Source organism: Gracilinanus agilis, chromosome 2 (assembly GCF_016433145.1).
Source record: "Gracilinanus agilis isolate LMUSP501 chromosome 2, AgileGrace, whole genome shotgun sequence".
Classification (NCBI taxonomy): Eukaryota; Metazoa; Chordata; class Mammalia; order Didelphimorphia; family Didelphidae; genus Gracilinanus; species Gracilinanus agilis.
In genome coordinates this window covers 139,667,195-139,684,657 of record NC_058131.1, presented here as the reverse complement: position 1 = coordinate 139,684,657, position 17,463 = coordinate 139,667,195, and the positions used below count along the sequence as shown (strand labels likewise).

The following is a 17,463-nucleotide window of genomic DNA, read 5'->3' as shown; positions in this document are numbered from 1 at the left end:
ATGGCAGTCAAGAATAGTGCCAGTCTAGAATGTGATAAAATCTTAGGTCTAGAGCTGGAAGGGACCTTAGAAAGTAACCTCGCATTTTCTGGAGGAAGAGATTGAGGCATAATGAATTATTATTCAGTCACACAGCTAATAATAGCTGAGGTGGGATTTGCAGTCTTTCTGCCTGCAAGTCCAGTTCCCTATTCATTTCACCACTCAAATAAAGTCTTTTGTAAAATCTTATGAAAAAGGTAGTGGAAGATTATGAACAATAGCTGTATAATAAAAGAGCATGAGGCAGTAGAAGGAAAACCCACTTTAAAGAAAGCTTAGTGACACTGGCCTCCTGGCTGTTCCATGAACAAGACGCTCCAGCTTTTAACTGGGCATTTTCTCTGGCCATCTCCCAAGCCTGGAATGTTCTTCTTCCTCCTCTCTACCTATTGAGCGCCCTAGATTCCTTTAAATCTCAACTAAAATCTTATCTACAGGAAGCCCTTCCCAAGCCTCTCTTAATTCTAATTGCTTCCTTTTCTTAATTATTACCTATTTATCCTTTGTATAGCTTGTCTGTACATATTTGTTTACTATTTGTTTTTCCCATTATATTGTAAACTCAAGGACAAGGATTATCTTTTGTTTCATGTTATATACCCAGTCCTTAGCAAAGGTCCTGGCACTTGGTAGTTGCTTATTAAATGTTTATTAACTGACTGAGATCCAACTGAGAAAAGTCAGACAGAGGACAGTTAAGAATGAAATTGGAAGGAGAAAAACAAACAAATGCAAGATAGAAAGAAGTTAAAAATTTTATTCATGCTTATTGCTTATTGACAGTAAAAATGAATTTAGTCTGATACAGCAAAATTTCATCTTGACAGCTCTCCTCCAACAGGTTACCTCCTATTTGTAATGGAGGCCAACAGGTAAACTCTCCCTGCCATGATCTGCGGGACTGAAGGTCACTTCCAATGGTCTTTATGCATTCTGGCCCATACTGGAGGGGTTTGGTGCTTTGGGAGAATACAGACCTTCCTTTGTCCCGCTGTCATTGCAAAAGATGTCAAGGAGCCACCCAGAGTTCACAGCTTTAGAGCATAGCCAGAATGCCTTTGAGACCTACAAGAAGTGGCTCTGGGTTCCATAGATCATAGGGGCTCATCTGCTTATCCTCATTACAGATTGATACATCCAAAATGTACTAGATGCCTTGAAAGAGATGCTGATGAACTCATTAAGTGATCCATTCCTTATTATCAAGAAAAAGATAAAACAGGGAGATAAATGGTCACCAGTGGTGTTCCCACTATTGTAAAAGAGATCCAGTGCAAAAAAAGTCAAAGAGGGACTCTTTCTATACTGAGGTCCTTTAGATGCTCCAATTTTTGAATGGCAGTGTGCTCATTGCATCAAGTCTCAGAATGCTGTTGAGCCTCTTGAGATCCACAACCACTCAAGAGTTTGGCCTAATCATCCACATAGGAAAAACCAAGAGAAAGAAGAATATTGTTCAGACCATAATATGCAACTGAATGGACAATCTATAGATATAACCTATTTTAGACAGATACTGCAAATGAGCAATAAGTTTGGCCAAAACTGAACAAGAAGAGGAGAGTAAATGAGATTCTAACCTTTGAGGGATTGCAAGTTCTTTTAATGACCCCATATTTTTTCCAAAAACAAAGATCCATTTTTGCCATTATTTTTCTGGTGATGTTGCATGCTGTTAGTTATGAAATATTACAGTCTCTGAATAATTGAAGCTGCATATAAGGGGTTTGGAGAGGAGTAGGATGGGCACAAGCAAGTCTATTAACAAACAAGGAATTAAAAAGAAGCAGTGTCATGGCTGTTACCAAAGAAATGTATAATCTGAAATGGTGGCCTAGTAAATGGTAGAAATGAGGCATAACAGATTGATTTGATATATGTTCTCCACTGAAATCCTTATGAAGACAAGAGAATTCACAGAGGACTCCTGGCACGTTGGATAGAATCCCATCACAAATTTATGTGAGGATATTAGCAAGAGTTGCTATTCTTATAAGGAGTTTATAGAAATGAAAATCAGTTGTGTGTGTTAGTGGCTGCCATAAGTCTGCAATAGCCCATGGAACTGGTATGACAGCACACCTTGGCCATGTGCACCCCTTTGGTGGCTTCTGTCATCTCAGTCATATTGTAGTTTTTAATAGCAGTGATATTTCCCATTTGTCATCTCCCCTGAGTATTTTTAAAGAGTATCATTTTAGCATGGATTCACTTTATTTGTTTTTGATCATTATAAAATAATGGGCTGAGCACATTAAAATAATTTTTATTAGAATAGAAATCTTTTTTTATCATGGTTACTATTTTAAATTAACTACTAAATGACATCATTTCTATAAAATGTCTAGCTAGTATATATGAAACTGCCCCAAATGCTAAGATTATAAATAACCTTATATACATAACTTTGGATTTGCCTTAGTTTTCAAATTTATTTGTGTCTTTTCTAGAATGATTTTTCTCTGTGTGTGTGTATCTGTGTGAAACTATTTCTACCAAACAGAACATCTTTATGAGCAAAGTCTACTACTGGCTCTGAAGCAGAGGACCAAGGTTCATATCTCACCTCTGACACTTGCCTTGGGCATGTCCCTTCCCTGGGCCTCAGTTTGCTCATCTCTAACTAAATTGAGGACTTTGGACAAGAAGTTCCTCTGAAATCCTTTCCAGCTTCAGACCTCTGATCCTTAAATAGCAAAATATCTTAAGCTATTTGGAAAGATTTGTTTTCTAGATAATTATCTCAGATGTTTTTAGTGTTTAATCTTTTTTTTTTTTTAAAACCCTTACCTTCCGACTTGGAGTCAATACCTTGTATTGGCTCCAAGGCAGAAGAGTGGTAAGGGTAGGCAATGGGGGTCAAGTGACTTGCCCAGGGTCACACAGCTGGGAAGTGTTTGAGACCAGATTTGAACCTAGGACCTCCCGTCTCTAGGCCTGGCTCTCAATCCACTGAGCTACCCAGCTGCCCCCTAGTGTTTAATCTTAATGTACTTTGTGAATACTTTTTTTTTTATATACAGCTTATTTTTGAGGGCCAACTTCTATGGTGTTGTTATTTATAACATTATTTGTATTGGGCTCACATATATATTTTTATAATAGACGATTCTGGTCTTACAGCATTATAAGCTCTATTGGCCTAATATACAATAGCAATGTATTATTGGAAGAAGCCTCCTAAAAGTGAATTGTGCAGAAGCAGATTTTTCATTGGTCTTAAAATATGGAAATTCTCCAGTTCAGTGAGGCATCTAACAGAGTTTGATATTTGGAATATTCTGTTCTCCAGTTTTCCATGTTTGCTTTAACTCCAGTCAAAGTCACCCATTTATTTACTATTTCTGTATAAGATTTTGTAATGTTTCTTCTAAGCATAATAATTTATAGTTTATATTATTTACACCTTATCATGCTTATTACTATTAAAATTATTGTTATTGGTATGATTTAGGTCACATTTAGGTGAAAGAATAAAGTGGAAAAGAGGGTGGCCTCCCCCTGAACAAAAAAGAAGATTATCTCTCTTACTATCATAGTATCTTGGTCAAGGCAGATTAAATAAATGAATTAATGAATGCATAAATATATCAATAAACAAATGAAGTGCTTCAAATCTCACTCTCTCCAATATTGCAGAATAATGTACATTAATAATGCTATTTAGGACTTACTTGGTTGTGTTTCTCCCTTTCAGACAGTGTTCACTGGCAAATAAAGATTTGCATTGTACTCTTCCCTCATCTATCTATCTGCCAGGTAGAGGGAAGCACAAGCCAGGCCACTGCCTACATGTTGGATTTCCCATTGAATAATCTGGTAGGCTGCAGACTGCCTGCTTGGAATGTTCCAAGGGTTTGTGTTCTAGATCATTACTACCAGAATGAACCTATATGCACCCAGTAGAACCTGCTAAAGAGAAATACATGTATACTAGTGGAAATGAAGGCATGTGATAGCAGACTACATGTTTACTGAATCACAGTTTCCTCTTGAAAAGCAGAAACTGAGAACATTAGCTGAACTACTTGAAAAGATGACAGGGAGAGGTTAGCATTTGCATAAAGTACATGAAAAATAATCTCCATTCTCAAATTTCAAGTAAACCAGCAATTGTGTCTTCCTCTCTCTTCTTTCCTACATCCTTTTATGTGGGGTTTAATTGAGAATTTATCTTCCCTTAAGTAGTGATGGAAGGAATTTGCCTTAATCCACCACAATTCTTAGATTCTGAAGATAAATTTTTGGTTGTTTCTCTTACAGAGCAGCCACTATAGCGGCTAAATTAGGCAAAGCTTGCTATTTATTTTAGCATCTAAGTAGAATGGAAGCCCATTTCTGTTTTTTGTATCCTCAGTGCCTACCATAGTCATTTGCACATATTATGTTCTTAATAAATGTGTTGAATTGAGTCCCTATTAAGTAAGAGATTCTCTAAAGGAAGACTTAAGGACATATTCTATTTCTTCAGTCATCATGTTCCAAAGTGAAAATATGTGCCACAATATAGTACAGTTATTTGAAGAGTACTGCATAAAATCAATAATAAACAAGAAGGAATTAGTATAAAGTACTTAGTGACAGAATTCTCCTATAATATTTCAGAATTCTACTATAACAGTCAGACATAAGATGAGTTGTAATGCCACAATTAGGAGATTCTCACAGCAAATAAGGCAAAGGCATTATTTAAATCTAATCATCAGTTCAATCTATATTATGTGCAGAACACTTAAACTGGGCTCTGAGAGGATTATAAAGCAAGTGAAAAAGATAGACCTGCCTTCATTTAACTGGTAATCTACTGGGAGGGACCAATTTATGCGTAGCAGCTCACATGAAGGAAATGTAATCATATATACAGCCAACTTCAGCATTATGGGCGATATACATTTAAATGCTAGGTAATCAGGCTGCTGAGAAAGATGAAGATGAAGAGATTACTTGAATGACTGGAGTGACTAGAATAAGTAGAAATATGTTGAAAGGCATATTATTTTTAAAAGTAAATGTTGAAAGATGAAGGGCTTTCTGACAAATGTAATAGCAAGGAGAAAGCATTCCAGCTTAGCTAAATGATTTTATTAATCATTTAGAGGCATGAGAGGATAAAATGTGGGGAATCGAAAGAAGTTTTACTTGGCAGTCACCATCTTGGAATAAAAATGGAGAATGGCTTATAATAACAGGTAGAGAATATTAAGCTATTAGATGGTATGTGTATGGTAAGAGTATAGAGAAATAATAGCTGGTAGAAGTTCTTTTAAAAAATTAGAATCCCCATGGGATAAGGTAAAAGAGTATAAGTAAGAAGAACGCAGTTTCCATCTTTACCGCTATATGCCTATAGGTAAGTCATCCAGTCTTCTTAACCCTTCCATTCCCATTACATTTTGTAAAATGTGAAACCTGAAAAAAGGGACCTTTCTCTAAGGTACCAACTTATAATCAAATAATCAAAAATAAACAGAAATGCATGAAATAAAATATAGGCGATTACAAAGGAAACCAAGTATGTTGAAATACAGTGTAGTTGTCAAAATATTCAGTTTCACCCCAATCTAATACAATACCTCCATTTTACAGAAGGAAATTGAGACCCCAGAGAGGGGAAGTGACTTACTCCTGGTCATACAGGAAGGATCATTCAACTGTTAATGAAACTGAGGCTGAGCCAAAGTGTAGTCAGTTAGAACCCAAATCCCAGACTCACCAACTGTTAGTACTAGAACTTCTTAGAATTAAGTGTCCAAGAGGGTACTAAAATGCCCGTGTCATGATTCCTAGTCCAGGGATCTTTCTGCCAAATTATTAAAATTTAGACTCTTTATGCCCACTTCGTGGACACTAGCTCTCCTGGAGCAGTAGCCTCTGATTTCATAACTCGGGACAAGCAGACAAGTGACTGGTCACCTCAGTCCAAATTCCAAGTACATTGTGGGACTGAACTCGTTCAGTTCCAGTTAGCAGGAAAGTCAGAGAAGTGAAGAGGGCATGACACAGGGGAAAAAATAAAGTTCCCTTTGGCCAACAGATTGGCCTCCTGAATTGGCCCCTACCTAGGTTGTAAGATTCAAGAATATTTGGGAAGTATTTAGCACAGTGCCCCACATATAACAGCCACTTAATAAAATGCTTCTTTTCTTCTTCCCCTACCCTACCTGAGAGGAAGCTGGACATTGCTAGGCCTAAGGAAAGTTTTCTCTGCCCTCACTGAGATGGCCTTGTGTCACCTACAGGGCCTGTGGCTACTGAAAAATCTCTTCTGAACTCCCAGGATAACCCAGAATGCCTGGCACATAGTAGACAATTAAGTGTTGATTGATTTACCCAATACACTTTCACCATAGTTATACTATCCCAGTACCTCAAGCTAGGCCTGGGTTTCTTTCTAGTCCAGACTAGAACTTGGATCATGGTAGCTGTGTCCTTTAATATCCCACCCTTGGCCTCATTTGGGGAACCCTGGGAATTGGAAGTAGAATCAGATTTCTTTCCCAGATGGAGTGGGAATCCTGCTTTAAATTCCACTAGGACATCCTAGAATGTTTGGTATAGACCCCAACATCTGGAAAGAATTGACTCCATTTTTTCTGTGTCTCTCAAAACTGAAAAGCTTGGAGACAGTGAGGTGGCTCTACAGATAAGAAAGCCAATCCTGGAGGTGGGAGAGTTTGGGGTTCAAATTTAGGCTCAGCTACTTCCTAGCTGTGTGACTTTGGGCAAGTCACTTAACCTCAATTGCCTAGCCCTTATTGCTCTTCTGCCTTGGAACCCATACTTAGCATCAGTAGACAGAAGTTAAGACTTAAGAAAGGATTTGTAAAAAAAAAGAAAAGTTTGTCACTTCCCTATAAATGTTACCTGACTATTATAAACTTCCCCCATGCCACAGAAATGGCAGAATTGATACTCTTGAGCATCCTTTAGAAGGACCTTCCTACCAGTGTTTTGTATTTTTGATATCCTGATCCTACCCTGATAGATGAAAAAGAATAGTTTAATATTACTTACTGTATGATTAAAATTTCATTCTTTCTCTTCCTTCCATGCACCAGAGCAGGAACATCCACCATGGCTCAGTATTTCAGAATGTATAGGAAGAGGTAAGATGTATAGGAAGAATAAACAGGAGGACCAGAAAGGGGACCGGTGTAGATCTGCCCCAAGCATATACTAGTTATATCCAGCCTACAAAGAGCTATAAGCCCAGAGACCCGGAATCAAGAATTTAATGGAAGAATCATAGAATTTAGAGACTGAAGGTATTGACTACTACCCACTGATGTTACAGATGAAGAAACTGAGGATAAGAGGGATTAAGTGACTTTCCCAAGGTCACATCAATAGTTTTTGAGTTGGAATTCAGAATCTAGGTCTTGCTGACTCCCAAGTCCAATGCTCTAGGAAGAGATTAGGGAGACTAAAGGAGAGGTTTGCCATTGGGACCAATATGGAGATCCCATGATTAGCCCAGGAAAAGGATTATGGCAGACTAGATCTCATGGTGCCAAGCCCACATGACTGCCATAGAGGCAGGCATAGATGTCACTCTATAGCAATAGTGTAGAGAGGTCAACTTCAACAAAAGCCAGACCAGCCATCATAAGAGACTGCTGAATTTGCTTGTCAGATCAACCAAGACACTAAGATAGATTCAGAAATACCCAAATTCAAATTTGGCCTCAGACTGTATAACCTGGGCAAGTCACTTAACTTCTGCCTTAATTCAGTGGAGAAGGAAATGGCAAACCTCTCCAGTATCTTTATCGAGAAAACCCCATGGGCATGATTGGTACGCTATGGTCCATGGGGTCATGAAGAATCAGAAAAGACTGAAGAATAGGACAGTTTCTACACAGAGCTTTTCGAGGCTGGAACATTGATATCTCCAAAGGAACATTAATGTCCCTCTGATATGAAAAGGGAGTAGGGAAAGTAGAGCTCTAACCACCCATTGCCGTAGAGCACGAAGGCCATTAAAGGATACCTGCCACAGCTTTTGGATCATGAGAAGGGAGAGGCATGTGATATGGGTACACTGGAAGGAAGAAGACATTTTGCCTATGTGCCTGCTGTTGCAGATGCAGAAGTCACTGTTAGGTTTTAACCATTTAGCCAGGCTCACGCAATCACAGTAGGGAAGAGGTTAAGGGCTTTCTCTAGGGGGCCAAAAAAAAGGTGGCTATGGATCAATTAGTCAATAAGCATTTATTAAGTACTTTCTAAGTGCTGGTGTTTTATATTTCTAGCAGCCTAAAAGCCCGAGGGAGCCCCTGGAGTAAGAACAGAGATCTCCAGAGCTTTGGCCAGAGGGGTCTCTAGTATTAAAGAAGCAATGGTTGCTTACATATGGCAATCCCAAGAGAAGGCTTTTCTAGGAGGTGGGAGAGAGAATAGGAAGCTTTCGTGGCATGTGGCTTCCATATTCTGAACTAAGGGGAAAGAAAACCAATTATAGAGGGAGCAGATTCCAGGAGGCCTAAAATGCTTGCTTTTTGCCAACCTGAAGCCATTGACTAAAAATCAAGAAAGATCTCTCCTCAGAACAGTATGTTATCAGCCCAAGATAAGATCATTAAGGAAGGGATATCAGGGAGCCAAAGAGAATGCAAGAAAGAAAATCTCTATGCAATTACATAAAGGAGGGGTCTCCGAACATTGTGCACCCCATCAGTATAAAGGAAAAATAAGGCCATACCCATGGATGTGTTTATAAATTATATGCATGTTTTATTTAGCTAATTACATGATAAAAAAAACAGACATTCAAAGAAGACATTAAAATGAGTAATACTTGATCCTAGACTCAGTAGTGAACCATTGCAGTTTATTTATTAGGGGAGTGACATGGTGACCCTTTTGGCAGCAGTGGGAAGGATGGATTGGGGTGGGAGAGAGACATGAGGAAGGCAGACCTATTCAGAGGCTACTGTAGTGGTTCAGTCAAATAGTGATGAAGCCTGAATTAGGGTGGTGGTTGTGTGAGTGGAGAGAAGGGGAAATATATGAGGAGTGTTAGAGACAAATGACAAGATTTGGCAACTGTTTGGCTATGTGGGATCAATAAGTCTGAGAAATCGAGAAGGGTGCCAAGATTTCAATGACTTGAAGGATGGTAATACCTGTGAAGGAAATAGAGATGTTAGGAAAGAGGTGGGTTGGGGGAAGGAGAATATATATATATATATATGTATATATATATATATATCTGCTCTACAGATCACAAACCATCTAAAACTACTCTATCCTACTGAAAATGAAAAGGGAGTGTGATAGAAAGCACAGCCCTTGCCATCTACTGCCCTAGTAGACCCCAGTGCTCATTGAAGGATGCCTGCCACAGGTGATGGGAGAGGGGGAGGCCCATGGTGTGGGCATACTGGAGTAGAGAAGAAATTCTGCCTGTATATCTGCTGTTGCAGTTGCAAGTCATTGCTAGGTTTTAACTGTTTAGCAGCACTAAACCCAGGTTACTCCATAAGCACTTATTAAGCACCTAATGCATAATTGCACTAAATGCTGGAGATACAAGGAATGGCCAAGTACAATCCTTAGAGAAGGTCAAGAAGATTATGGGTGAAGGAGGTTATGAGATTTTATTGGAGACAAGATCCACCATGATTGGCCAATAGGAAGAAGATACATGGAGCCACTCTTCCCAGCTTCCATCTGGTGGTTCATGCCATGTGAGGGTCATGACATAGCCCTCTGAGGGGTGCTGGGCCCCCATGTATTGGCCACCATCATAGACTAGAATTAGTTATGATCTACAGGAACCTTGTCACTTCTCCCTTTCCTTGTTTTTAACCCCAGTTTCCCTTTAGTGTGTCTAATAGTAACACCTTTTTAAAGTACCTAAAATAAGACAGGGGACTTTTCAGAGACAAGTCTTCCATCCTTTCCTCTAAATCAAGCTATCTCATGTGGTAGCAAAAGCACTGACTTTGGAGTCTGAGTACCTGGGTTCTAATCCTAGGCATGCTTTGTGACCTCCAGCAAGTCACTTAACCTCCATAGTCCTCAGGTATCATCTGATCCAACCACCTCACTTTGCAGATAAAAAAAAATGATAACCCTTCCAGCTTTAAATCTTGTTTCTATGAAGTGGTAGGGGACCCAGTTTCAGAGAAGAGAGGAAATGGGAACTAGAAACCAAAAGAGGGTACCAGCAAGCCTAGTGCCAAGAGTGGGGTCCCAGGTGGAGGGGGGCAGCCTGATAAGAAAAGGAAGATGAAAAACAACTACCACCTGAGGAAATATTAAAGGAAGCACTATCCTATGAGGCCTTCTGTTCAATGGTTTTCTTCGAAGGGTAGGTGTTCTTTTCTTTTATGGTGGTTTTCTTTTCCTATTGCTTTTTGTCTCTGCTTCATAGGTATATATATATATGTGTGTGTGTGTGTATGTACATATACATATGTGTAATATGTATATATGTATTTCTTTGGGCTTGGGTTACTCAGTTTAGCTGGTGTAGAGCAGCCTTTCAAACAATTTCAAAAGCCTGAAAGACTCCTTTGGACCAAAATTTTAAATAAGAGATCACACCTCATCCGTATTTCCCAAAATTATCCTCCATGCTTCCTACTACATTCCCTGAAATGACAGGTAAGGCCTGTGGAAATTATATTCACTATTTTCCAGAAAGTCTCAGGAAGGCAACTGCCCTCTGGCAGCTAAATTAGACCCATGGATCACAATGATGTGGTAGGAGTTCCTTAGTACAGTTACAAGGAGAAAATTAAGCCAAAAGAAAAAAAGAGAAAAAACAAGTACTTTTCTAAATGGATGAACACTACTTTAAAACATATGTACTTTAAACATTGCAATTCACAACACTTACACAGGAAATCGGTGACAAGCCCATTGCATACATTTATTGCAGATTCATTGCCTCATTCCCACTAAACCTTCTGACTGATTTTCATAGGCCTGTCCTGATCTCTGTATAGGCCCTAAATATACTGATCAAGTTTTATTCTCATGACAAATCAATCCTAGAAGATAAACTCTCACTTAAGACACTTAAGTGGTTTTGCCTGTGTCAAACTAGCAAACTGTATTGTCAGTAAACATTTATTAAGTACCCACTATGTGCCAGACACTGTACTAAGCACTGGAAATATAAAGAAATGCTGAAGACAGTCCTTAATCTCAAGAAGTTCAATGTCTAATGGGAGAGACAACATGAACACAACCGTATACAAACATGTTCTATACACTGATAACTTGGAAATAAGCAGAAGAGAACGGCACTAGAGTTAAGGGAGATTGGGAAATGCTTCCTCAAGGCTGGATGTTGACTGGGACTTGAAGAAAACCAGGGAAGCCAGGAGGTAAAAATAAGTCGGAATATTCCAGGCATGAGAGAACCAATAAAAATGCCTCAACTTGGGAAACGGAACATCATGTTCAAGGAACAGCAAAGGAGGCCAGTGCCTCTGGATCACAGAGTATGTGTATATGGGGTGAGGGGAATGGAGGGTGCAAGAAAACTGGAAGGTACAGAAGGGCAAAAGGACTTTGAACTCCAGAAAAAAAATGTAGATTTTCTCCTAGAGGAGGTCGAGAACCACCAGAGTTTATTGATTAGGAGAAGTTCCATGGTCAAACTTGCACTTTAGGAAGATGCCTTTGACAGGAGAGTGGAGGATAGATTGGAGAGACGAGGTAGAGAGATCAACCACCAAGCTATTGCAATAGTCCAGATATGAAATGAGGAGGGCCTACACCAGTGGGGTAGCAGTGGTCAGAGGAGAGAAAGAAGCCTAGGTGAGTGATGCTATGAATAATAAGTAATATAATCTGGCAGGTGCCATAGATAGCCTCTATGAACTCTATCAAAGTTATTCTGTATATGTAATACCATCATTATAATGCAGCATTAGCTAAAAACAAGTACCTTATACATGCTGCAGGAAGATGATCCTCCAGTGGATTAGAGGGCAGAATTTACCTTCCTACAAGTCACATTCCAGAGTTCAGGCAGCATCCACTGGCTCTCCCTCCTCTTCCTCTTTCCTCCTTCAAAGTTCTATGAAGAAGGAATTTGGGGAATTTGCCTGATTAGATCCAGCTAACAAGGAATAGAATAGAAAATTGAGAAATGGAAAAGGAAGTCCCTTCACCTCACCACCAAAGACCCCTCGGGAAGTGTTGACAGCCAGAGGAAAGCAAAAGTGGCACCAGCTCACTCTAACCCAATAAGAGGTAGGAAACAGTCTGGGGTTAAGTAGAGAGGCTTTATTCTACTTAGGTAAGAGGAGATTCCCACTCTCACCTGAAGAAATCCTCTGTCCACATTGCAGAGCTGTGTGGGACCCAAGTGTAAGGAACAGGAAGCCGTAAATCACCCCTAGAGGCATCCTGGCTCTTGAAAAATCAAAAAGACCCAGTTGAGATCCTAGTGTTGACAATTTGAGTTGATTTCATTTCCTGAGGAAGAAAATTAACAAATACCTAAGCAAAACTGAACAGTGGGGAGAAAGTGAGGACACTGACAAAAATAAGACAGACCCATAAATTCCTGACAGCAATGTAGCAAAAAAACAGAGCTGGAAAGGAGGAGATACTAGCTTGGGCTAAAGGCAATGAAAGAGAATCAAATAATCAAGGAACCCCCAAGCCCTTTCCTCATGCTAGGAATGAACCTCACCCAGTCTAATAGAAGCTATAGAAGTCACTGAGGAGAAATGGTGATTCCTTTTGACTCTCTTGCTCTTGCCTTTCTATGGTCATAGATGTCCTTTCCCCTTTGCTAGGGGCCCCTCTTGGTGTAGTACCGTGTCACAAGGTCAGTGAGGTTATTGAGCAGGGAGGAAGAGGGAAAGAGAAGGATTTCTTGATGTATCATGGACGTAGAAATTAGTTCTTTCTATGACCTTCACTCTGTATGTTTTGAAGCCTTGTGAGCATAAGTGCTTTTACAGGGATTTTAGAGAGGGGTCAATCTACTGAAGTTCTCAGATTTGCCATAGAAGTAAGAAGCACTGTGTTTTATTTATAAATAAATAAATTCTATATGAATAAACTATAAATATAAATATATAAATAAATGATTTTGGTATAAATGAATGATGCCCTGTCAGAAGGATGCCTTTGACACAAGGGTCATATGTATGTATTCACATTTGTATTTTAAAATAAGTTATTATTTACAAAACTCTTTTTCTCTACAACTTAAACTCGTTCATCTTCACAGCATCTCTATAAACAAAGGAGAAAGAAACTGATGTGATCTTCCACAATTAGTGAGTATGTCACTGGTGGAATTTGAGGTAGAATCCATATTGGTTCCTAGCATTATACAGTACCTACCCATTAGTGCCCATCCTCTCCTCAGAATATGTGTTCCTGATGATATCAAAGCCATTGTTAGGAATAAAAAAGACTTTTCCCCCTTCTCCAAATAGGCTCAGAAACACAGCTCTTCATGAAGCATGTCTTCTGGGGCCAGAGGGAAAGGAATGCATAGCAGCCTTATTGAGGTAAGTTCATTAGTTCTCAGGTGAGTCACAGATGGAAAAGAGGGAAGGGAAATGTGGGCATAGGAACAGATCTGCTGAAAAGAGGACCTAAAAGGAGTTCTCAGGATATTGAAAAGCCACTACTATAGAGAGAGCCCTACCTTGCATTTTAGGCCAGTGAAACCCAGGATTGGTAAGTAAAGAACTTTCAAAGGCACAATAAAAGCATCGCCCTTTTAAACAGACCTGGATATGTTGTTTTGATGTAACAGGAAAAATTGCCCAAGAATTAGAATTATATATTTTTTAGAAATATATCCTCTCAAAACAAAGTACAGGGCTCAGTGGATTGAGAGCCAGACCTAGAGATGGGAGATTCTAGGTTCAAATCTGGCCTCAGATACTTCCTAGCTGTGTGACCCTGGACAAGTCACTTGACCCCCATTGCCTAGCCCTTACCACTCTTCTGCCTTGGAGCCAATACACAGTATTGACTCCAAGACAAAAGGAAAGGGTTTAAAAAAAAAAAAACAAAACCTGAGGTACAAAATGTACAGATCCTGTGCTTTTCTTTAATTGCCAAATGCACATATGTTTCTTAATTGTAAATACAATCATGGCCTCTATATTTGAAAGCCAGGTAGCACAAAGGTCACTTAGACTGAGCTTTATGATACATAATGGACATAGCCAACTAGGCACCCTTTCCCTGGCCGTTTCCACTTTCATACATTTCATTTGCAGATACAATGCAAGTATTCAAAGGAAAAATGAAGAGGGACAATCAGCATATGATTTGGCTTTGAAGACTGGGGATGATCAGATTATCTCACTGTTTGCTGCAAAACTCAGCCAAGGAATCCTGGACCAACATACGCAACATAAGGACATCAATCTAGGTGACATTTGACCCCAAGTTTCCTTATTCCTAAATGCCTCTTTGTCTTTATTTTTTAAAAATCTAATACCATGGTCTTTATTTTTAAATTTAAGGATTGAGGAGGTTCATTTTAGCTAGTTCAGAGAGTATGTGCTTATGAAAATTATTAAATGAGAATGGAATTAGCATACAAGACCTTTTTTTGTTTACTCCATATTTGTTAGATACATCTACTACTTGGGCAGCTAAGTGGCTCAATGGATAGATAGATGGATCTTCAGTCAGGAGAAGACCCCTATTTATTCCTGAGATCAAATCTAGCCTGTGACATTTTCTTGCTTCGTGACCCCAGGAAAGTCATTTAACCTTGATTGCCTCAATTTACTCATCTGTAAAATGAGTAGGAAAAGGAAATGGCAAACCATTCCAATGTCTTTGCCAAGAAAATTTCAGAGGGGGTCACAGAGAGTCAGACATGATTAACAACAAAATAGCACTTGTTTATAAACTTCTGAAATTTTTTTGTTATGATCATTTCTGTATCCAATATTTTTATTTAATCTTTGGCCCTATAAATAATTTTAAAATAAATTATTATGCAGTAACATATGATTTCGTTTCTTTTTTGGATATTTCCATTTGCATGTGATCAAATAGTTCAGGGGTCCCTCACCTAACTTTTCCTAATGGCATCTTTTTGATTTCCAACAGTTCAATGACTGGGTTGGGGTGAAATGTAGGAACATGAAGAATGCTCAATCCCCTCCCTCTGGTACCTCAGGAAGAGAAGTGGTTAAATAGTCATTGTCTTGGACTTCAATCTGGAGATCAAAATAGCTTGATGGAAATCCTTAGATTTTAATAGAATTTGTATAAATAGAATTTAATAGAAAATAAGGCCAAAAGAAAAAGGAGCACATTCCTATTTGGATGCACTTGCCTTTAAAATACATGGGTATGATTTTGTTTTCGTCATTCTAGGTACCTAAACACATGATTCCACCTTATACACCTTATAGCTCTCCCTCTCCTGGACCTCAGTCCAAGATCCGGTTCTGAAATTCTCTCTGGTCAGCTTTCTGCCCCTTCTATTCTCCCAATCTCTTACTCCAACTATATTTCCCTTCCCCTTAATTCTTCATTCTCTCCAGTAGATTACCTTCATTTTGATTTCATTTGCCACCCCACCCAGCCTGAAATCCATGGCAGTTCACTTCAACACACACCAACCATTCTAGAATCCTTCAACCCCTCCTTCCATTTGCCATTACCAATCTGCAGATTCTTAAGCCTTGTTAACCCCTGTGTGTTAGGACCAGGGTTCTTGTTTCCCTACCACAGGAATTCGTTTTCCCTAAAAGGCAACAAAGGTGTCCCTAGAACTTGATTGGCCCTGGTCACCCTTGACAGAGCTTCCTGATGACCTCAGGCCACCCAGATGGACCCAAGGCCCTCTGCCTTGTTGGTTTTTTGAAGATTATTCAAGTCACCAGATGTGTCTTTCCACATGAAGAGGAGGGAGACCATCCAGAGAAACTGGCCCTGAATCTTTGTCACTTACCCCTTCTGTAAGAGGGCAAAGTAAACTTCCTTTTGGGCAGCTAGATGGTACAGTGAATAGAGCACCAACCCTGTAGTCGGAGAGATCTGAGTCCAAATCTGGCCCCAGACACTTACTAGATATTGTGTAAATGGAATTAGCTCACCCTCATTCATTCTTTAAACTTTAGCCACCAGAAATAATGTCACCCCACCCAACTTAGAATTTGGGAAGGGGGATGTCTGTGACCCACATGTGCTAGTAAGTGACAAATCAAAAACAAGGGACTGCCCCTGGGCAGTCCAAAACGGGTTTGAGGCTGCCATTTGTCCACTTGAAATTGGAGGTGGATGCAAGAAGTGACTAAAGCTGCTATCTTTTAAATATGATGGTAACTTCCTGTGTGGGGCTTTTGGCGCTTTGAACTTGGTGTTGAAGGATCTCTGGTGGGATCTCTGACTGCTTCCCTCTGAATTGTCACAGGTAAGTTAGGCTGACTCTCTCTCTCTTCCCTTGGCGTTTCTGGAGGCTCTACCCTCAGGGAGACCTCTCTTGCCTCTCTAACTGTAAAAGGCCTCCTGGCTAGAAGCCTTGTTTAATTAACCTCTGTGCCTCCTCTGCAGGGGCCTCTGAAGCCTCCTTGGTTCGGGCCCCTGGTCCAGGCCAGAGTTTCTCTCATTTTCTCTACCTTCAACCTTCCTAATTGTAAATAAACCATTCATAAAAGTCATCCTGACTTGGCTCTCTTTTATTTTGAAATCGAGTCAATTGATTTCTGGTGACCAAACTTTAAATATCCAGTCCAACCAAAATAATTCCCATTTTCCCCTCTTGCAATATATGACCCTGGACAAGTCACTTTACCCTATTTGCCTTAGTTTCCTCATCTGAAAAATGAGCTAGAGAAGGAAATGGCAAACAATTCCAGTATCTTTGCCAAGAAAAACCCAAATGAGATCAATGAAGAACCTCCTTTTGTTGATTGTCCAGCAACTTATGAGTGACCCATTTAATCTTAACCTGAATAGGGTACTGGTATTAAGCCAAATAAGATACTAGTTGTCACATGTTTACCAGTGGCTGGTACATAGTAGGTGCTATGTAAATGCTTATTCCCTTCCCTCCATTTCCTCTTTCTTCTTTGCCCCCTCTTTCCCCATTAAGACCATCTCTATCATCTGCTTTCTCTGTCCTCAAGCTTAAGGATTGGTTTCACTCCCTATTCATGTTATTTAAACCCAACCTTCAATTCTGCCCAGTAATCTTTTTTTTCCATTCTCTGTAGCAGCTCTTCCAAATATTTTCCACTATACTGAAACCCTCAACCCAGCCTTCGCCATTCGCCACTGCCCACCATCAACTTCAACGTCCTCCTTCTTAGTAAACTTTTTTTTTTTTTAAACCCTTACCTTCATCTTGGAGTCAATACAGTGTATTGGCTCCAAGGCAGAAGAGTGGTAAGGATAGGCAATGGGGGTCAAGTGACTTGCCCAGGGTCACACAGCTGGGAAGTGGCTGAGGCCAGATTTGAA

At 39.6% G+C, this 17,463-nt stretch overlaps 1 protein-coding gene across 1 annotated transcript in view; it reads left to right on the top strand.

Moving 5' to 3' along the window:
• Positions 1-14,421, top strand: part of DZANK1 (double zinc ribbon and ankyrin repeat domains 1) — a 135,391-nt gene extending 120,970 nt beyond the window's left edge. The window contains exons 19-20 of the mRNA XM_044659498.1: positions 13,458-13,532; positions 14,256-14,421. Coding sequence (XP_044515433.1) covers positions 13,458-13,532; positions 14,256-14,421 — 241 coding nt within the window. The remainder of the gene's footprint in view (positions 1-13,457; positions 13,533-14,255) is intronic.
• The last annotated feature ends 3,042 nt before the right edge of the window (positions 14,422-17,463 follow it).